Below are 22,119 nucleotides of genomic sequence, written 5' to 3'. Positions count from 1 at the left end.
GTGCGTTCCCTTCCCTTCCTCTCCTCACTCCCTTCCCACGTGTTTGTGACATCCCCGGCCCCTCCCTCTGGGACCCGTCCTGAACACACTCACCCCCGCAAGCGTCCCCGACCAGAAGAATTTCTGTATCTCCCATCAGTCGGCGGGATGGGATTTAGTCCCCAGGCCCTGTGCTGAGCGGGGCCACATCACTCATTTCCTAGTTTATAAACTAGGAAAACAAGGTCGGACTTTCTTCCTAAGGATGATGAAGACTTTTTGAAGGATTTTAAGCAGCGGAGGAGCATTCTCTATGGTGAATGGGTTGGGATAGGCTGTAGGCATCAGTGTGCGGGTAGAAACTACTTCATAGCCCCGAGGCCGGGGTGGGGGGGGGCGGTTAGGCCTCTTGTGTGGCCAGGGTGGCAGCCGTGGAGGTGGGAAAAAGTGACCTCTTGGGCGATGCTGGGAAATAGAGGCCAGAGGACCCGCTGACGGACTGCCTGGGGCAAGAGAAACAAGACGGGCGCAGGGCTGGCTTTTTGCCTTGAGTAAGAGTGGCTGGCGGAATGTTGAGTGACAGGAGGGAGGGATCAAGGGTTTTCCTTAGCGTGCGTTGGGTTTGCGATCCCTGGGGAGATGCAGGTGGACGTGCAGAGTGAGACTCGGAGATGAATCTGGAGTTCCAGGGAGGGTCAGGCTCTGTGCTTGGGGGTCTTCAGCGTATAGATGTTCTTTAAAGCCCCAGAACAAGTTCCCTCAAGGATAATGTAGAGATACAGGAGAGAAATGGGCCAAAGATGGAGCTCCTGCGTATTTCAACATTTGACGGTCAAGCAGAGGAGAAGAGGCCGCAAGAGGCAGAGGAGATACAGTCAGTGAGGTCAATGGACCTTCGGGAAAGAGGAGTAAAGGAGGACGATGCCCACGGATCAAGTAAGATAAGAACAGAGACGTGACCGTTGAACGATTGTGACGATGGAGGATATTGGGGTTCTTAACAGGCACAGACTGGATGGAGGGTGGGGATGGAAGTCCAGGTAAAGTTGGTTAAGGAGAGACTGGGAAGGAAGGGCTATAAATAACTCCTTTTGCTGTGATGGGGGAACAGAAAAACGGAACTGTAGTGACAGGGAGAGGTGAGACCAAGGAAGGGAGTTGGTTTTTAAGGATAGGAGATATGGAAACATGTGAACAATCCTGCTGTCCTATAGATAGACAGAAAAAATTGCAGATTTGGGAAAAAGTAAATTCAGAAGCAAGGACTTTCAGTAGGTAAGAGGGGGTGGGATCCAGAGCACAGGTGGAGGAGTGGGTCTTCTTCTTGGAGAAGGGACAGCTTAGCCACGGTAACAGAGGGGACGTGGGGAGTGTGGGTCCGATGGAGGTGGGCTGCTGGAGGGAAGCCCCGATTTGTTGCTTCCATTTTCTCAAGGAAGAAAGAGGCCGTCGCTGGCGCGGGAGACGGGGAGGGGAGGGTGTGAGGGTTTTGGAGGGAGATGAGAAGTGATGGGACGGTCTTGCAGAGGGAGGGAGGGAGGGAGGGCTGGTGCGGGGGAGGGTCAGCGCCCGCTGGAGATGGGCGGACACAGACCTGCAGGGGCCCCGACCTCCCTGGTGTGCGGCTGTTCCCAACCACGTCCAGCAGCCCCGGTCGGAGCGGAGGGGAGGGCCAGCTGGATCTGGGCGCCGCTGGGGACACAGTGGAGGGAGGGAGGAGCCAGTGGTTGATCACAGTAATGGACCACGGAGTCTAAGCTGGGGGACGAGGGAACGAGGGAGTGAGGGGCGGTGGTGGGCAAGTGGAGGGGGCCGTGAAGAGTCCAGGCGTCCTTCCAGCCTGGGTAGGGGAAACGCGGCTCACATCCCCCCGCCCCGCCCTCCGGGTTGGTGTCCAATCTCGCTTGTTTGGGGGAGCAAGGTGTCTCTGCACACTCGTTGGGAAAGTCCTTGACCCGGGCAGAAGGGACAGAGAGGGTTCCTCTCGACTTGCCTACGAACGATGGAGAAAGAAAACCGGCCAATTCTTTCTCTACAAGGGAGACGGAGCCCGGCGTCCTCGTGTTTTCATCTGACCTCCCTCCCCCAACTCTGAGAAATACGGCAAGTGTTCCTCCCCACTTGAGAGGTGTGGAGACTGAGGTTAGGAGATGTGGGGCAGAGCCTCTGCTCTCGGCTGCCGTTCCTGTGCTCTTTCCCAAAGTGTGTTTAGTTTGACGAGGAAGCACCGGGAGCGCCTGCCGATCCTGAAAGTGAAAGTTCAAGCCTCTTAGGACGGGAGGGTGTGTGCAAGGACCTGTGGGATCGATTCCTCTCCGAATTACTGAGTCTCAACCCTGGGGGCCCCCAGGAGCCTCCAAAGAATATTTGGACCCTCCCCTGCCTCTGCCCTTGTTTCACTGCACAGTGATTCCTGCCCTCGGGGGTCTGTCCAACCCCCTTGCCCTGTATCTGTCTCTCTCGCTTCCAGCTTTTGGGGTCTGGTGGGCCAGCCTCCCTGGCTCACCGCGGTCCTCTGCAGAGGGTGATGGCCCTGCCACCACAGCAGAGTGGGGACGGGCGCCCAAATGGGAGGAATCCCTGGCCTTCGGGAGGGGAGGGGCAGCATCCTCAGAGGCCCCTCTGGCTCACAGCTCGAGGTCCCTCCTGCCCTCCCCTGCCTCCAACTCTTGTAATGTTTTTATTCCCCTTCCTTTTTCTCTTTCCTCCTTTTCCTCTTATTTCTTTAAACCTTCGGAATATCCCAGTTTACAGAAAAGGGACAAATACAGCTGTTTTTTCCTCTGAGTCTTGGAGCAGGCTGTTGACACGATACCCTGTCATCCCTAAGCGTGTTAGTGCGTGTTTCCTACAAACAAGGGCACTTCCTACGTAGCCACGCGCAACCATCCGAATCGGGAGGCCAGCTTCCACCACCGTCACGGTCTTGTGCTCAGGCTCCATCTGAGGTGGGCTTTTGACGCAATGGCATCCTTCTCGGCAAGAGGACTCGGCTCTGACCCGCCCACTGCACTTTGTTGTCCTGTCCTGGTTTCCTTCAAGCTGGAACTGTCAGACTCCCATTAACCTTCGTGGCCTTGATGCTTGACAACCACAGGCCAGTGTTCTGTGGGATGTCACTCAGTTTGGAGACGTGGGACACCTCCTCACGGCTGGATTCAGGTCACCCGTCCTGGAGGGATGCCTCGGATGGGATGCTGCGTCCTCACGACATCCTGGGTGGCGTCCCCGCGGTGTAGATGTGTCCTGTTGCGACAGCATCTGCCTGGATCCCTGGCCTGGGTTATGTCCGCCAGCCATCTCCCCGTTCATTAGTGATTAGTAAGGTTTTCTAGGAGAGGTACTTTGAACCGTGGAAATACGTCCTTCCTCCCCGTTAATTGCCTGTCTTATTCAATCGGTCATCACTGTTGGTGTCAGTACTTCATCTGATGCTCAAATTCTCCCTGACTTGGTTCCTGGGAGCAACCTGGAGCTGCCTCTATGTTCTGTCCACGTAACCCCTTCACTTCGCGTGAGCTTCCTTATCTTGTGGGACAACTGTTCCAGGCCCATCTCGTACTTTCCACGTCTCTGTTCTAGAATCAGCCATTTCTCTGCGGAGTCTTGAATCCCCTCAGTGGACGATGGCTTTTAGAAATGAGGACACGGGGCTAGGTGTGTGCATTGATTTTAGGGTGTCGAGGCTCCCAGACTGTCTCCGTGGGAAGAATTTGCGTGTGTGCTCACACATGCTCACGTCTGTGGTGTCACGTACGTGGACATGCATTGATGTAATGCATGTTTCCGCATCTATGCACGTTGTCCAGGACGCCTTCATGTGAGACCCCTGCTTCTAATTCAGCACCTCGGGGTTTCCTCTCATCTTTCCCCCTTTTCCATGTGATTCCGTCCTCTGACAGTGAAGCCCTGGCTGTCGTCCTTCTTAATGTGTTTACATACTGTGTCAGCCCCCGTGTGTAAACAGTCGCCCACTGTCACCACCTCCTGCCCACGCACCTGCCACCCTGTGCTGGGCTCCGACCCCCATGCTGGGCAGCCCCCCCCGTATGACCACCTCGTCTCTGGGCTCAGGCTCCGGTGGGTGCAGCCAGGCTGCCTCTGCGCACAGCCACCCCCCCCCCCGCCAGCCAGGTCCCTCCGAGGGGCCTCAGATACCCCCTGGCCTGTCGTGTGCCAGTGGCGTCTGGTTTGCTCAGCCCGCCTCATGGCCCCCCGGAGGGAATCATTCCCTGCTCTGTAGTTTGATGGCTCACACTTGATCCTGTGCCCAGGAGGTGACGGCCCAGGAGGGACAAAGTGTTGTCCCAGGTGAATAGCCACCCCCGTGCCCCGTGCCTGTCCTACTCCTCACACGGTCCTGGGGGCCTTTTCAAGGCAAAGCCGCCTCTATTTCTTCTTCCCCGGGGGTAGCAACAGGTGGGTGGAGCTGGCGAGGCCCCCGGGGCGCTGTCCTCGGCCCTAGCTCGCTCTGCCTTGGCACGTGTACTAGAAAGAGGACAGCTTGGCTTCCATGGAAATGCTTTTGAAACACTGCAACAGCCAATTGTGTGGGTCTCGGGAGCGTAGGTGTAGAGACATAAATAACAACCCAGGACATAAAATACCTGCTACCCAGAAGCAATCAATCTCCCTCCCTCTCCACCTCCGTACGGCTCCCGGGATGGGTTTGTTCCCAGCAGACGCACACCTCCACGCAGCCACCTGCGGACGTGCAGCCTTCACGTGGCTCCTGCCACCGAGAGGCCCGCACACGTGCTCAGACTATCCTCTTGCACTTCAGCACCGACAGCTCCCGTTTCCTCTGTTTCCCTGCCCAGGAGACCAGTGGGCTGCCGGGATGCTTAGGATGCGGATTCGCTTGTGAAAAGTGACAGAGGAGCTCAGGGACAGACACGTCTCTCCTTCTGCCCTGGAGCGTCAATGCCATAGACGGAGAGGCCTGAGAGGAGCACGATGCGCAGAGAGGCCGCAGGAAGGGCTTCGTCAGTGGCTCCCCACGGAGGAGACACCTCCATGCGCGGCTTGCAGGGCTCCTGGGGGATTAGATATCACACGCGTGAGGCGCCTTGTACCACAAGCATGAACTGTAGGTCCTTCCTACATAAAGGAAGGACCTTTATGTAGGAAGGACCTACAGTTCTGCACTTGGCTCATTCCTGGCCACTCGCCCCAAGCCTCTTATAGATGATGCTTGAATTCTCCGTTCCCGTGACATCCCTCCATGCTTGCAGCCGTCCAGTCCTGGGATGACTCCCCTGATGGGGACCCCACTTCCAGCCGCCTGGGGCTGTGACTGTTCGAAGCACTTCCTTCCACTGAGGTGGAGCCTGCCTTCCTGCAGCCTGACCCATGCTCTGTGTCGTCGCTTGGGGACCGCAGAGAATGAGGGGGACGCCCCTTCACCTGGCAGCCCTTCTCCCTCAGATACAGGCGGCACACCCCCAGTTCCCTCACACTTTGCTCTGGTCTCAGCCCCCTTCTCCTCTGCCATGCTTCAGTGTCCCCCTCACCCCGCCCAAGGACCCAGCCAGGCGGCTGGAGGGGCCCAGATGCCTCCCTGCTAACACCTCCAGCCTGCTTAGCAGCTGCGGGGAGCGCCGTGCCACACTGGCGCTGAGCTGGCATCAGCCACGATCTGCAACCTACCCTCCCGTGGCTGCCGAGCAGCGGCTCCTAACCTGCGTCCGGTCCGTGGACGTTTTGCATCCAGACTGAGAATCACACTTTATGTTCACATCAAACCTCATGTTGTTAGAGTTGGTCCTTCCTTACAAGCTACTTGGAGTCCCCAGAGCCTTACTCTTTGGGGGTCACCGTTCTCTGCGTGGTGTCATCTACACACTGATAGGAGCCCTGGGGGAGTGGGGCAGCTCCCATGGGCCGGTCTGGTTCAGCTCTGAATCAGCATCTTTGAATACAGTCGGGGAGCAGCTGTGAACCCTCACAATCACTGGTCAGCTTCCCCGCCACAAGGCCGCGGAGGGGCTGCCTTGACAGACCCCTGTGGAAGGCTGGCGCAGTGATTAAGAGCTCTGGCCGGTTCACACTCAGCTCCGGCAGATCAGCTCGTGATCTTGGATACCTGACCTCCTGTGCCTCCGTTTCCGGCTCTGTGAAATGGGAATAACAGCGGTACGGACCACAGAGGGTCATTGTGAGCCGTACGTAATTACCGTATGTAAAACCAGGGCGTGCTGGAGCCCGCAGTTAAATTTTCAGTGAATTTGCAGAACAGATGTGGGCATTTTGGTGGCTTGAAATTGGCCACAGTGGGAGTATTTACACGGAGAAATCAGCAGATGCTACAAATCAGGGCTTCTTTCCTGGAGAGCCCAATGGTTAAGTGTCTCTCAGCACAGCCCTCTGTAAAACACAACAGTGTACGATGTGCAGTTCGCAGCTAATAAATGTTAGCTATTGTTATGATTATTTCATTCATTAACTTGACTAATAGCCCTGTCCAAAGAAGGCAAGAGATTAATCAGATATAATTGTTTTTAATGAACCTGTACTAGTGGCTCCTGCCAATGGCTGCCTTCCTAACCGATCAGAAGTGGCCCATGAATAATCTCAGGACTGGGTTTCGTGCACCACTCCAGGGGAGGGGGCAGTTGTCAGCCACCCTCCAGGCCCTGCTCCAGGTGCTGCGGAGTTGGCAGAGAACGGAACTGTCTCAGGGAGGGGACAGACAGAAAGCAAGTGGACACACAACATCACAATAGAATTACAAACAGTGATGGTGCTTTGGAAGGACAGGATGGAGTAGTTGAGAAAACTGGGGGTCTGCTTTGGATGGGGTGGTCGCCCAGGCATGCCGGACCCGACTCACACCACCCGGCGAGAGATTCTCTCCCGGCCCTGCTTTCGGTGCTATCATGGGTGAGCCGGAATTGGGGGCGGTGGGAGCGTGTACACTGCTGACAGCGGTGGGTAATCGGGTCGTGATTCTGTTCGCTCGCAGATGCAGGACAGGGGTCTCAGGGAGGTTGGTGACGTGTACCAGGCTGCACGACAGGCCTAGATTTGGGCTCCCCTTTTGACGTCCCAAACTCTGCTCCTCTTATTAGACAAATGGAACAATAAAACCAACCACACACGTTCCCGTGAAGATGATCGAGGTAACATAGGTGAAATCCCTCTGCCAGCTGCTAGTCAAACACTACTGGTGTTTTATTCTCAGAATTAGGACTAGTTTGAAGATCCTTTGTCTCTGAACTCCGTGCCCTCTTTTGAAAATTGCTTATTCATCCATCTGTTCACTCGGTAAGGATTTCAGTGAGCTGTCGAGGGCTCTGCTCCATCCTGGAACTAGGAAGCTGAAATAGACAACGGAGAGGAGGGGATCAGAGGCTGGAGGTGGGTCAGGCCCTCAGGAGGGGTGTGCAGCCGGCTCTGTGTCGCCCAAATAGGCGTGTGGGTCACGTGGCTTTGGGGCCACGGGGGCGGGGGGGGTGGCATCGGGGCGGCTCCACGGCCCAGTAACCTGCTCTCCGTCTTAACGCTCACGACCCTCACGCCCACTCTTCTGTGGCACAGGGTCTGCTCTGCGAGCCGGGGAGGGGCCTGAATGGGGACACCACGAACTTCGGGTTCTGTGGGGTCAGCTGACTCTGGTGGACACAGTAGGGACCCAAAGGAGATGGGTCTGGGCTGATTTTTTTTTTTTTAAGTCAAACAAGGGACCAGGAATCAGAATGACTACATTTCTGTAATAATCACTCAAGACAAAAAGAAAAAAGATTCCACTGAAAACAACCCCCCAAAATATCTGGGTGTCTAATTTGAGAACTTGAAGTTACAGGGGAAAAATCTCCCAGGTTAGAGTTCATGGGTCCCCATCGTACACGGACGTATGACAAATCCTTCTAAAACTTACCAGCCAGGGTCCTGTCACAGCTGGTTGAACAAAATTTCATCATCCTTATGGAATAGAAGCACAACTCCAGAGGACGACCTCAGTGCCATCCTGAGAACTGACACAGTCTTAATGATGTGGGCTCCAGATTGGGAGTGGGCTTCTGCAGCCGGTAGCTAATCAGAGCCTAAATATCGGAGGCCGAGATCCCCCTTGAAAAGGTTGCCATGGAGACGAGATGCCCGGGGCTGCATGTGCCCACACAGGCCTCGGAGACAACCCAATGCCCTCACTGGGTTGCCATCAACCCCACCACGAGAGGCAGCATTTTGCAGATTGGACACTTACATCGGGGAGTTTCAGTGGTTGCTAGTGGCGACTCTGGAAAGCAGGAAGAATGTCCCTGATGATTCAGGGGGGCGATTGTATTTGGGTCCATAGAGAAAATGTAACCTCTTTTTCAAAAATCAGGATTGAGGAACTGCTGCAATTTAGAGTCAGACTGGACGTGAAGGCACTGCTTCTTCATTGATGTCAGCCGTCTCCACAGGCAAACTTACAGAATGCCTTACACATGCTCAATACATATTTGAAGACTCAAAGCATGTTGGAGCTGCAAAGTATCTGAGGGATTTCTAGGTTCAATCTCTCTCCTGTTTTACCCCGATAAGGAAATTGAGGAAAAGAGGGGAGGAGCTATTTGGTGGAGGTTACTTGTCAGATGGAACGAGAATATAAGTCGTCTGCCTCCAGGACCCAAGCGTAAGGTTGTGAAGGTTGGGCACTGCACAAAAGCACCTGGACAAGGGGATGAAAGGGGCCTGGAATCCAGGCCACAGCTGGACTGAAGTGAGGTGTGCATTTTTCCTTTCACAAAGGGCCCATCTACTCAACAAGCCAAGTTGAGGGGGGGTCACGCCTGTTCGCAGAAATATTTGGATGCAGAAGGGTGATAAGAGGACAGAGGTCCAGGCTGTTCAGCATTGTAGGGGGTTAATTGATTCCTTCTGCATTTGGTAGGCAGAAACTGTGATTTTTGCTGTTCTGTGATCCACTGCACCTATGATATATCTTCTATCTATCTATCTATCTATCTATCATCTGTATCTATCAATTGTCTATATCTATCGTCTATCTATCTATCATCTATATCTATCTATCATCTATATCTATCTATCATCTATATCTATCTATCGTCTATATCTATCTATCTCTCTATCATCTATATCTATCTATCATCTATATCTATCGTCTATATCTATCTATCATCTATATCTATCGTCTCTATCTATCATCTATATCTATCTATTGTCTATATCTATCTATCTATCATCTATATCTATCATCTATATCTATCGTCTATATCTATCTATCTATCATCTATATCTATCTATCTATCATCTATATCTATCATCTATATCTATCTATCATCTATATCTATCTATCGTCTATATCTATCTATCATCTATATCTATCTATCGTCTATATCTATCTATCATCTATATCTATCTATCATCTATATCTATCATCTGTATCTATCGTCTATATGTGTCTATCGTCTATATCTATCTATCTGTCTCCCTACCTATCATCTGTTGCATCCATATAGATCAGGATAACAGCTAGTGGACAGGAGTGCTAGGGCAGAGATCAGGAAGAGCATACACTCTCACTGGGGGGCACCCGAGGAGTATTCTGTACATTCCTGTCTGTTGGACTGGGTTAGAAGTTCTTGTCCACATCTGCTTCCCACGGTCCTATGGAGTCCTGTCTATGGAATCATGGTTGAGCCTTGTCCTAGGCACCCAGAGTGGAGGCCATGGGGCACCAGAGGCAGGAGAAAACATCTTCCTGTGCCTCGGGGAGGTCGTGATTAATGCAGGAGGAGGAGGTCGTGATTAATGCAGGAGGAGGGACCGACCCATAGCCCCACAGTCACGTGCAGACATTACAGAAGAGCCTTCAAGAGATGTGCAAAGAGAAAGAAAACACTTTCAAATGTTTACAAAAATAAGACAAATCAGGCTTTGCATGCAAATGATTAGGCAGGTGGATCCGGCATATATCTGCCAGGTCTTTTTCGGAATAAACTAAATTAGGTACTCTGTTTGCATTTTCAAAACTCCCATGCTTTGTCCCCTTGTGAATGTTCCTTCTGCATCCTGGGTCCTGCTCTAGCTTGAGTTCCTGCCCTTGGGTCTCAAGCCCCCGAGGAGCAGAGCTTTGACAGCCCCCTCCCCTTCCGAGCCTTTTGGTGAAGACTAGCCCTTCCTACCCTTCCTTCCCAGGGGCAGGGCTTCTGCGCAGGAAGCAGGAGGACCACACAAGCCGGGGAGTGATCAGGGCCAATGTGCCCTCAGCCACCCCCAAAAGAAGAAGACTGCCAAATGCCCAGAGGCCACAGTGCTGGAGTCGCCATCACTCTCTGGAGACCAGTGTCCCCCTCGGAAGCACTTTGCCTCTTCCCCTGGCAGCTGGGAGCTCACAGAGGAGGAGAAGGCTGAGGGCCAGGATGACAGCTCCGCTGGGGTTCTCCCATCCCCTCACAAAAGGGCCCCCCTCCAGAGTCGGAGGCTTCGGCAAGCCAACAGCCAGGAGGGGAGGCTCTGGTCCCGGCCCCCTCTCAATTACTTCCACCTAATTGCACTGGCATTAAGAAACGGTTCTCCCTGTGGCCCCAACGTGCAACAGATCTACAGTTTCACTCGACAACAATTCCCCTTTTTCTGGACGGCTCCTGAAGGCTGGAAGAATACCGTGCGTCACGATCTCTGTTTCCGAGACAGCTTTGAGAAAGTGCCGGTCAGCACGCAGGGTGGGACCAGCACACGGCGCCGGTCCTGCCTCTGGAAGCTGACCGATGAGGGACACCGCCGCTTTGCAGAGGAGGCCCGCGCCTTGGACTCCACTCGGCTGGAAAGTATCCAACAGTGCATGAGCCAGCCAGATGTGATGCGCTCCCTCTTCGACCTTTAGTTCCACAAATCAACCATCAGCCCATGCCTTATTAAAGTTATCTGCAGGGAAAAAAAAAAAAAAAGAACCCCACTTTGTGCCGGAAGTGCCTGACACCTACTCCTTTCAGAGGGGCCTTATCTGATTAAGCTTTGATTAAACACCACGCCCTGGAGAGCAAATCATCATTAGACACTGCTGATGGGCACCCCGGCACCATCCACTGTGAGGGCGGGGAGTAAAGCCGGTGACCTGAGTGCCCTTTGCATCTAGGAGTCTGTCATCTGCATTCATTTTCAGGAAACTCAGATTCAGGACAGAGGTGGTGTTTGTTTTCTTTTGTTTTTTACTCCTGAGTACAGGCCATTGTTTAGTTTTCCCAGAAAAGCTCAGGCATTGGGTGGTTTTTTCAGAGGATGGCGCAGACAGAGTTTCCTTCTAGAGGAAAGGTTCTGATGGGAGCAGCCAACCCATACATCACCCTGTGTCAATTGCACAGCCAGTGGCATCTAAGATAGCTTTTGCTCTGATCTTTACAGCAGTGAATGCAAAACGAGATTCCCAAACTCTGTGTATGTCTACGTCAAATGATCAAAAACTCAACTGAGAAGTTTCTCCTGTCGTAGAGGGAGGGGTCTTGGAAGGGACTCAGGAGCAGAGGCCATTAGAGAAGGGCCTTTGTCCCGATCTTACCCCCGTCACCTCTCCATCGGCTGGTGCCAGATAATACTTGCCTTCTCTAGAGCCCCAACTGCGAGCCTGCACCTCACCCGTGACATTTCATTACATCAGTACAACCTCCCACTATGTAGATGTCACTTCCCCCGGTTGTTCTCTGAGGAACTGGAGTTCGGTTGGGTCAAGTGACTTGCGGAAAGTCATACAGCTAGTGATGAGAAGATCCAGCACTTAAACCCAGGTTTCCTGAGTGCGGAGCCCATGCTCTTGTCTAAACACCAAATTTCCTTCCTCTCCAGCTCTAGATGGGCACCTCCTGGGGCTAAGCCCGGGCTGTGAACAGATACAAGGGTAGGAGAGGCAGCCTCTCTTCCTGCTGTGGGTTTGAATCATCACGGTAGCCTGACATGGGGTGGGGACTCCGAGAAGTGTGAGAGTCGCTGCTTATCAGACCCGGGCTCTGTTTGCACGGTCATCCTTTAACCCCTCTAAGCCTCAGTTTCCTTAAAGAGGAGAATAAGAATAGAGAGTTTACTTCAAAGACTTGTTGGACGATGACAGGACAGGTGCCTGTCTTGGGCTGAGCACAGTGCCAGCCACACAGCAACTGCTCAGTACGTTTTAGGGGGAACATGCCAAGAGTTTTCAATCCTCTTAGGGTAAACTAGCTTGGTGAAGGGGGAGATAGGCCACCTCCTAGAAGGAGAATCAGAACAGCGCTGACACCTGTAGGTCGATTGGGTCCTGATGCGGGGTGCTCATGGCTCCCGGTCAGGGTGCCCAAAAAGTGTGGCCATGGGGTTCTTATTTTCCAGTCATCACCATCTTCAAGGGGAAGGTGGAGGAGGTGGAACTGCCCGAGGAGAAGGTGGACATCATCATCAGCGAGTGGATGGGCTACTGTCTGTTCTATGAATCGATGCTCAACACCGTCATCTTTGCCAGGGACAAGTGGCTGGTAAGCCTGCTGCATGCTGTCCCTTCGCCGGTCTGCCGGCTGCCTCGCTGCTCTGCCCCACCGCCTGCAGCCCAGGAAGAATACAGCCACTGCTTCCGGGCCCCTCTCTTTAAACTAGATTTGCTTCTGGGGACAGAATGAGCTTTCTTAGGTCTAACCTTGGCCTCTTTTGGTATAATTGACACCCATTCTTTGCTGTCCAAAGTCGATGCTGGTCACCAAGTGCTAGGGACTTGCATGGCTGCCAGAGAGCCCAGTGTGCTTTTGACCTTGGTTTCTCCAGGCTCAAAAGTTAAAACATCTTCCACCGTCCCTCACTGGACATACCTCTGCCCCTCCTCATGTGTCCCATTGACCCCACCTCGGCCCCTTGAGTTTTCCCACGTACCAGAGTCAAAACTGAGCTTCCCTGCCCAACCCTAGTCCCGGCCAAGGTGACAGACAGTCTGCTGAGTGAGAAATACTGGCAAGGGGGTGCCTGTCTGGTGACTCTATGTGCAGTTCAAAAATGTGATGTCTTTGTCAGGTGAATAGATTACGAGACCCATTTCTCCACAATTCATCAACAGAAACCTGGAGGGCTTATGTTTCCAGACCGGGCAGCATTGTACGTGGTAGCAATTGAGGACAGACAGTACAAGGACTTCAAAATCCACTGTGAGTCACCTTTTGATTCTCTGTTGGGCTTTTTTTTTTTTTTTTTTTTTTTTTTGCGGTACGCGGGCCTCTCACTGTTGTGGCCTCTCCCGTTGCGGAGCACAGGCTCCGGACGCGCAGGCTCAGCGGCCATGGCTCACGGGCCCAGCCGCTCCGCGGCACGTGGGATCTTCCCGGACCAGGGCACGAACCTGTGTCCCCTGCATCGGCAGGCGGACTCTCAACCACTGCACCACCAGGGAAGCCCTGGGCTTTTTAATTTACTTATTTTTGCGCGTTTGGGGTAGACAGTGCTTCAGCGATGAGCAGCTGCTCTCGCGGCCACAGCTGCCGTGCCTCTGGAGTTTACCTGTGACGCTTTCTGGATTCTTCTCTCTGGATGTTTTCCCCTGGTCCCAAGAGTGGGGTTCTACAGAGAGGGAATAAGCAGCGTGGCTGGTGGGAGATAAAGCGGGGAGAGAATGAACGCAGTGCGAATGGAAAATGGACGAAGCAGCAGAAGCCGAGGTTTTGCAGAGCTGGCCGGGGTGCTGGAAGCTGTTAAGGGTCATTTATCCCCAGCGTCCACACAGGGGCAGGGACCACGGGTCTCCAGCCAGGCCAGTCGTTTTGAACCCTGCTTTTGTACCCTTCAAACTTTTCAGCATTATATCGATTCTCCTTCCCATTAAGTAAAAGATGGGGAGAGATGGGGTCTGGCCATGTAGGTGTGGGGGGCAGGCAGGGGACTTATCCGCACCTGTGTTCATTATGCCTCATCAGCTGAAAAAGTGTTGTCTTAGAAAAAAGCCCCCCAAACCCTCCAACGTTTTATCTGGTCCCCAAAGTGTTGTTGTGTTCTATTTCCTTTAAAGGGTAACCATTCTCAGTGACACAAACCTGGTCCTCCACGAGATTAAACGGATTATGTTTTCATAAGGTTTAGAGACAGCCATGTGTCCTCAGTCAGAACTAAAACGACCAAGGGGCAAAGACCCCCCCCACACAAGCATGCGTGCGATGTGACCAGAGCACAAGGAGAAATTCCAAACGGTCTAATGGGCTCTGCAGATCTGGGTTCCAGCCCCTGCGGTGCTAAACCCCCTTGGCAAGACTACCTACAGTGGAGGGGTTCCCAGACGGGACAGATGGGCCTCCTGCCCCCAGAGGCTAGGCCTCCAGAGCTCCACAAAATCTTGTGCCGTCTAATCATTGTTCGTGCTGCTGGCGATACCACAGAATGAGTGCATCTGCGTGTGTGTTCACACTCTTCTGGAAATATAAACTCAGAGCATGAAGTTCAGAGACGGGTTCGGGAGAAGACAGAAACGGGACGATTGTCTGAGGCTCTGTGCCCTATGCCTACAGCCCTTCTGGCATCATTTCCGACAGTCGATAAACAATGAGAGGTAGGGGGGCTGAGGTTAGATGATCCTGCTCTGAAGTTGGCCAGCCCTGGCTTCACATCCTATGGGTGACTGTGAGCAAATTACCTAACATCTCTGAGCCTCGGTTGAGATGAAGTCCCCAATCCTATAGACTGGCCATGAGGATTAAGTGAGGTGATATATACTAAGGGACGTGAGAGTCGTTGGTGCTGCGTGCACCAGCCTGGTCTCCGAATGTATCACTAAACCCCTTCCTGCTCATGGCTCTGGCCCCCGAGCCTGACTGCCAAGCTCGTTGGCCTCCAGTGGCTCAGAATCTAGGACAGATGTGCCCTCCTGATAAGTTTCAGAAACAGCTCAACAGGGAATGTTGATCAAATGCATATATAAGTAGGACATGTTTTGCCCTGGAGCTGCGCGGTAATGCTGTTTTTGGAGTTCTTGCCGTAACTGTGTAAATCGTGTTTGGGGGAGAACATTCAGACCCATTCTTTGTTCTCACGTGCACTAAATATTGATTGAGCTCCGACCCTCGGCACAGCTCTTTAAGGAACCTCCTCATGGTTTAAAAGCAAACATACCTCACCCTCCTCCTCGCCTGGATCATAGACCTTGGCTAACGCATCTTGCAGTGAGGACTGGACCTGTCCTGACAGGCGCTGGGGCACTGGCCGCTACTCAGGTGCCAGCCCAGGACTGGAGACCGTGGGGTGGAGTCTTGTCCTGCCCATTGCAATGTTCATACCTTCTGAAAAAGAAAAGAAAATGAAAAGTCAGCCCCATTTTTTCTTGTGGAAACTCTGTAGTCTGTCAACACCACTGCCCCCCCAAACCAAAAATCTCACACACCTTTACATTTTATTTAACATATTCTCGTTTTCTATTTAAACGTTGTTGTTTTTTTTTTTTAATGCCCTGCTTCTGTTTTTAGTGAAGGAAGCAAGTCCATTTAGAAATCTGTTTTAAATAAACAGGGATTTTGATTGCTCTCAGGTCTTAATCAAGAGTGAAAGCATAAAGGTTAATGATTGCCAAGGGAACAATTGTAAGCAAATTCCAGTTGGCTCAAGAATCAGCTAAAAAAGAAAAACCTTAAAGTGGGGCAGGAGAGGGAGACAAGCCCAGTCCCTTGCAGAAAGGAAATTAAGAAAACAATTTCTCCCCTTCCCTCCCCGCTTCTCCTCCCCTTCCCTCCTTTCTCAACCACGTGCAACGCGGGAACACAGGCATGAGTGAAATACAGAGCCTGCCCCCAATTTGCTCACCGACTACTAGAGGACACACAGAAAGAGAGACGTGATTGTCATGTACGAGGCTCACAGTGCATATTTTGTTGAGTGAATGAATGAGAGAATGAATGAAGGACTAGAAATAAACCAGCAGACGGATGTGCAAGGTGGACGGTTTAACCCTGAGAGAGGAGCAATCATTAAATTTTTTCTTTACTCTGGGGATTTCTAGAATCTCAAAATTGGAAGGAAATTTGGTAGATATTCTATTTGATTTTTTTGCCCAGTACATGAATCTAGAACCTGCTGAGGGTCAGAGGATGGGCACCAGCTTCCCCACCGCCGAGAAGGTGACATGGAACCCCTCGTGTAGATGTGGTGGTGCCTTGTAGCTGAAGGGTTGAAGGGCAGAACCTCTTGGAGGGCTCAGACGCTCTCCATGGGTTTCCCTTCCACCACCACCCCGACATCCAGAGTTCCATTTCTAGCCTATTTTACACAAGGAGCTGACTTTGATCTGAGAGCCTGAAGTGTATTAAACTATTACGCGCACTTTCCTTTCTGACTAGAGGAGAAGCTGTAAGTGGCTCCTGGTAGCACTTGCTCTGATTTTCTCGGAGGCAGAGTCCCATTTGCCCTAGCAGGGAAGCTCCAATTACTCGGGCCAGGGAAGGGAGGGATTGTGTAGCTACAGGTCTCTCCAATGAAGAGTGAAATTTGTTTTCCGGTCTTTCATATTCCTGTCTTTGTTTTCAGTTTTATTATCTCCTCTGATATATCCATTCTGCTCATGAGCCCATTGGAAGAATTCTTCATCTTTGATATTGTGATTTTCACTTCCAGCAGTTCCACTGGCTCTTTTTTATGGTTCCCATCTCACCGATGAAATTCTTCATCTGTTCATGCATGTTTTCTCCATTAGATTCTTTTTCTTTTTTTTAAGTAGGCAGTCTCTCTCTACAGGTTACATTCTTTTTTTAAAATAATTTATTATTTATTTATTTATTGTCTGTGTTGGGTCTTCGTTGCTGTGCACGGGCTTTCTCTAGTTGTGGTGAGCGAGGGCTACTCTTCGTTGCGTGTGCGGGCTTCTCATTGCGGTGGCGTCTCTTGTTGTGGAGCACAGGCTCTAGGTGCGCGGGCTTCAGTAGCTGCAGCACTCGGACTCAGTAGTTGCAGTGCATGGGCTCAGTAGTTGTGGCTCGTGGGCTCAGTAGTTGTGGCTCGTGGGCTCTAGAGCACAGGCTCAGTAGTTGTGGCGCATGGGCTTAGTCGCTCCGTGGCATGTGGGATCTTCCTGCACCTAGGATCAAACCCGTGTCCCCTGCACTGGCAGGCTGATTCTTAACCACTGTGCCACCAGGGAAGTCCCTCCATTAGATTCTTTAAAATATTTATTACGGGTACTTGAACGTCTCTGTTAGATAATCCCAACACCTGATCTCTGAGTCTGTTTCTATTGACTATTTTTTCTTTTGATGATGGGTCATGTTTTTCTTTCTTTTCCATGTGTCTTGTAATTTTTATTAATGCTGGGCCTTGGGAGTAATGCTGGACAGTAGAGACAGATGCATAATTTATGCCCAGAGAAGAGCATACCTTTTCCCCTGCCAGGCCATTAAAGTGGGACTTTTAGTCCATCTGGTCTGTAGTTATGGTGGGTCTGGGCTTTGTTGCTGCTTTAGTTACATTCATTGCACCATAGCATGGTCCTTTTCAAGAGTTTGTTTTAATACAGAAACTAAATTTCACAGGTCCTTCTGATGTTATTTTTTTAATCCCCAGAAAATTAATTACAGTATTTCCTGCTGGCTGGTGACCCTCACCCCCCATTCACTCATTCAATAGACAAGACAGAATTACAACAAAAGATTAATATGCCTGGTGTCTATCCTCTCCCATCCCTGCCTCGCGTAATGTAAATGAATGGTCAGCAGAAAGGAGAGAAAAGTCTAATGTCCTGGGTGATCGGTCATTGAATAACTGGAAGTGGGGCAGTCTGGCTGGGGAGATAAGACACGAGTTAACCCCTAAGAAGATAACTAAAACACGAGGCATTGGGAAGCAGGACAGGCTTAAAAGTTTGGGAATACGTTCCAATTAAAAAAGCGTTGTCTGTGGACCTCCACTGTGCCAGGTGCTCTGCTGTAGGTGCTGAGGGTACAGGAGGAGAGGCCCCATGGTTGAGAGTCGTTGGAGAAGGTGTCACAATGGCCATTGGAGACTTTAAGTCCATGTGAAAGAGACTTCGAAAATTATTGAGCCCAAGGATTTCTAACTGGTTGGAATTACCTATGTAGTTTAAGTCCATTTGAAAGGGACTGGAAGGGACTTCGAAAATTATTTAGGCCCAGGATTTCTAACTGGTTGGAATTGCCTATGTAGACGTGAAAATTCCAGCTCACTGGGGCGCAAATCTGGGGATTCTGATGCAGTAGGTCTGATTGTGGTCCAGGAATCTGTATTGTAAAGAGTGTCCCAGATGATTCCGGAACACAGAACCACGGAACCAAACTCCTCACTTTACAAAACAAGCCAGAGATAAGGGGACCGATCTGCCAAGGTCACACAGTTTGGATGGTGGCAAAGCCAGGGTGCAAACCACATAACGGCGGCAACAATTGTGTATCAAGGGCTTTCTATGGGCCAGGCGCTGTATCATGTACTTTACATATATTATCACATTTAATCCTCCTAACAACTCTATAGAGTAACTAGCATGATCGTCATCTCCATTTTAAAGAAGAAACCAGCTCTTTGGGAGGTTAAATTCTTGCCTGGAGTTGCACAGCAAATAAACAGCAGAGCCCCGATTTGAAGCCCAAAGCCCAGGACTTTAACCATTACCCACATAGACTCTTAGATATCTGCCTAACTTTTTTTTTTTTTTTTTGCGGTACGCGGGCTTCTCACTGTTGTGGCCTCTCCCGTCGCGGAGCACAGGCTCACGGGCCCAGCCATGGCTCACGGGCCCAGCCGCTCTGCGGCACGCGGGATCCCCCCGGACCGGGGCACGAACCCGTGTCCCCTGCATCGGCAGGCGGACTCTCAACCACTGCGCCACCAGGGAAGCCCCCTGCCTGACTTTTTCACTGAACCTTAACTTAAAGCAGGGCTGGGAGAGGGAAAGAGCAGATACGTGGCTGCAGGTCTCTTGAGGAGGGGTTTTAACCAAAGGCAGTGTGTTTTGGTGTGCATGTTCTATCTGGGTGAGCAGGGACGGCTATTCCCAGATTCTAGAAGGAGGTCTTCTCTGAAGCGTGTGCTGCTGACACACTTCCCCAAACATAGGTAGGTTCAGTTGGGACTTCGGCACCAGCCTCGTGTGTGTAATGGGATCTGACTGGCATCTTATCCTCAAGCCAGAATTTCACAAGTGCTCCCCCTCTGGGAGATGCTTATTTTCTCGGCCTCTTCTCCCCGAGGAAGGGCTTTGCGTGCCCTTGAAAGGAATCTGAGTAAAAGGGGCAGAGCTTTCCCTGACCATTCACACCTCCCTCCTCCCACCCCCCTCTCCTAAACACATGCAGGCTCATGAGTTCCCTAAGGTACCATTTGTTTGGTGAACATTTAAAAAAAAAAATCCTGTAAGATTTTAGAGAAAAGCGTCTCTATTGCAGTGTATTTCTAAACCCCTCCGAATAAACAGACAAGTGAGATTTCAGCTGGCCAGTAACTGAAGACTCCGCTAAGGCACCCTCTGCGCTGTGGGGAGAGCAAATGGCATTCCTGGTTGCTCTCACGACTGAGTCAGTGCAGCTGAAGGATTGGGACCCAAGCTGGGTTTGAGCCCCAGCTCCACGGTTCCCCTGCTGTGGGATATTGGACCAGATACTGCATGTGAGCCGGATGCCAGCTTCTGCAAGCCCCTGTTTTCTCATCTGTCATAAGGAGGTGTCCTCATGGGGTTGATGGGGAGATTCAGTGAAGGGTCTGGCCAGGGCTAGGTGATCAATCAATGATTACCATCATTTAAGGGTGATCTTGGACCATCAGACCTGCATTCATTTACCCTCCAACCCTGCATCCTGAATACGTCCCCTGCTTAAAGCATCTTATGAACAGCCCCAAGGGGCCAAAGAGCACTGTTGGGGTGCTTTGTGCCCCAACGGGGGGATATGTCTTACGAGATGCATCCTTAGAGAGAACATCATGGCGTGTAAGAAAGTTAAGCCCTCTCCTGGACTACCCCTGCCCCTGCCCCTCATTTCTTCAGTTGAGAAAATGGGGGTTCAGAGAGGTTAGGAAATTCGCACAAGGGCCTGGCCAGTAAGTGGTGGTGCTGGCATTCACGCTGCAGCCTGTTTCACCGAAAGCCCGTGTTTCTTTCTGCTGCTTGAGAGGTTCAGCTGGCGGGGATGGGAGGAGGGAAAGAGATGGGCCTCGTAGGTGTGGAGAACGACTGGAACAAAGACTCCGGGGTAGAAATGTGGACGGCAGAGGAGAGAGTTCGTAGGAGACTCTGAGGCTCAGAGAGGGGGCAGGAGAGCAGGTACAGAAGAATCAGGAATGTGGGCTCTAGTCTTGACCCTGTGGGAGTCTGCTGTGTGACCTTGGAGAATTTTCTCAGCCTCTCTGGGCTTCACTTTTCCTAACCCTAAAGTGGGACCTGTACAGATGAGAGGGTGTGAATGAGCGTCTGGCACGTTGCAGAGCTCTCTACCAGGCAAGCGACTCTCCTGCCCTCAGGCAGGGGGACACAAGCTGCCCCCCACCCTCTAGGACTCAGGGGGGTCGGGAGACTTCTGGGGGTCCTGCTGCCACTTCTCGCTCTCTTCCCACAGGGTGGGAGAACGTCTATGGCTTTGACATGACCTGCATCCGGGACGTTGCCATGAAGGAGCCCCTGGTAGACATCGTGGACCCAAAGCAAGTGGTGACCAATGCCTGTTTAATAAAGGTCTGCAGACGCCGCTTGCTCGGGCCTGGGTGTGCGGGAACCTGGCTGTGTCACCTGGACTCTTGGGCCTGAGTAGAGGCCACACCAGCTCCTCCCAAACTGTGAGGCAAGGCCACCCTGGCCAGAGCCTCTGGCAGCCCGTGGTGACCTATCAAAGCCGGCACTGTCACTGAGCAGAGCTGGGGAGAGAGCGCCACTGGACTCCACGTGGCACAGTTGGGGGATGGGGGGTGCATGTCCCTTGGTGAGGGAGGGGTGGGGTGTGAGGGGGGAGGGGTGTCGGGTGGGCTTGTAGGAATATCCGAGGGAGGACACCCTGGAGGCTCAGGTGGGGGGAAGCTCCTGCATTCCGAGGGCGCTGGCCTCTTAGGCAAGAGATCCCACACCTCAGTCTGCCGTGTGAGCAGCTCACGCCCGCACCTCTAAGCACACATCTGACCGGCCGCACGGAGCTCCCTCCTCCTGAGTGCCTTGTTGGTGCGGCCCTCACCTCTTGTCCTCCAAGGCTTTCTTCAGCGCAGACGGAGAACAGCTCGCCAGCACCCTCGGCAGACCAGTCCTTACCCAGTGCATCCTTATCACTAAATATCAGACGTGCCAAACTTGCTGGGGTACAGATAAAAGCCCCCCGAGACCTCCTTCCCTCCCAGCCCACACTCCTCCTACAGGTAACCGCTGTCCACAGGATGAGCTGATCTTTCCAACCCTTTTTCTAAGTATCTGCATTTACAAATGCTAATCTATCCTGTCTAACGATGGAAAACTCCTGCTATTTCACTACTTTTTTTAAAGTCTAGAAAGACATCTGTCTTATAGGCTTCAAGTTAATGTTTTAATCGAAGAATCTGGGTTCACTGTGTCCGTTGTCATCAGCCCTCCCAGCCCCCATCTTGCTGAAGCATACCCTCCCGCCCTGGTCCTGTGCACCTCACTGCTTTTTCGGGAACTCTGGGTGGATGCAACGGGGAAGAGCCCAGGGGTGCGGGGAGGTTTCTGCAAGACTGATGCAAACGACTGCTTTGTCCAGGTGAGAACGGTCCCTTGTCCCTGGTCACAGTCTTCCTGAGAAGAAATGCAAGCCTTGTCACCATGGCATTTCAAAGGGACCTCAGAGGACAAATAAAACTAGATGTACCTTGTACAGGTCCCATCAGATAGACACCGCCTCCCTTTCGGAACATCCTGCCTGAGGATGCTGCTTCTTAACTCGGCCCTTTCTGAGTCCAGGCAGCGTTGATGAGAAGCAAACGTCCTATTTCTTCCCACCGGCCCCTCTGTCCCCGAAGCCTCTCTCTCTGGCATCCCAAACAAGAGCCAGCAAAGTCCACCCCAGATAACTACCCCGTAGTGCAGAGCATGGCTGCCAACACTGTAGTACGAGTGGAGATCACCTGGTGCAACTGCATTTGCCAAAATGACGCATGGCAGCTGTATGGAACCGATAGGCGTCTGCCCATGGTGGCGCGGGGATACGATTCCTTCAATGTGCTTGGGCCCTGGGTCGCTCTCTGCCCCTGCCCTGCAGGTGTGGCCACGGC

General features: G+C 52.1%; 1 protein-coding gene across 3 annotated transcripts in view; it reads left to right on the top strand.

Moving 5' to 3' along the window:
• Positions 1 to 22,119, top strand: part of PRMT8 (protein arginine methyltransferase 8) — an 81,450-nt gene that overhangs the window by 46,113 nt on the left and 13,218 nt on the right. For all 3 annotated transcript variants that reach the window (XM_060306431.1, XM_060306430.1, XM_060306432.1), the window contains 3 exons: positions 12,286 to 12,428; positions 12,998 to 13,085; positions 20,466 to 20,581. In XM_060306431.1, coding sequence (XP_060162414.1) covers positions 12,286 to 12,428; positions 12,998 to 13,085; positions 20,466 to 20,581 — 347 coding nt within the window. The remainder of the gene's footprint in view (positions 1 to 12,285; positions 12,429 to 12,997; positions 13,086 to 20,465; positions 20,582 to 22,119) is intronic.

Source organism: Globicephala melas, chromosome 10, assembly GCF_963455315.2.
Source record: "Globicephala melas chromosome 10, mGloMel1.2, whole genome shotgun sequence".
NCBI lineage: Eukaryota > Metazoa > Chordata > Mammalia > Artiodactyla > Delphinidae > Globicephala > Globicephala melas.
Note: the sequence above shows the minus strand (reverse complement) of the source record. Positions and strands in the feature narration are given on the sequence as shown.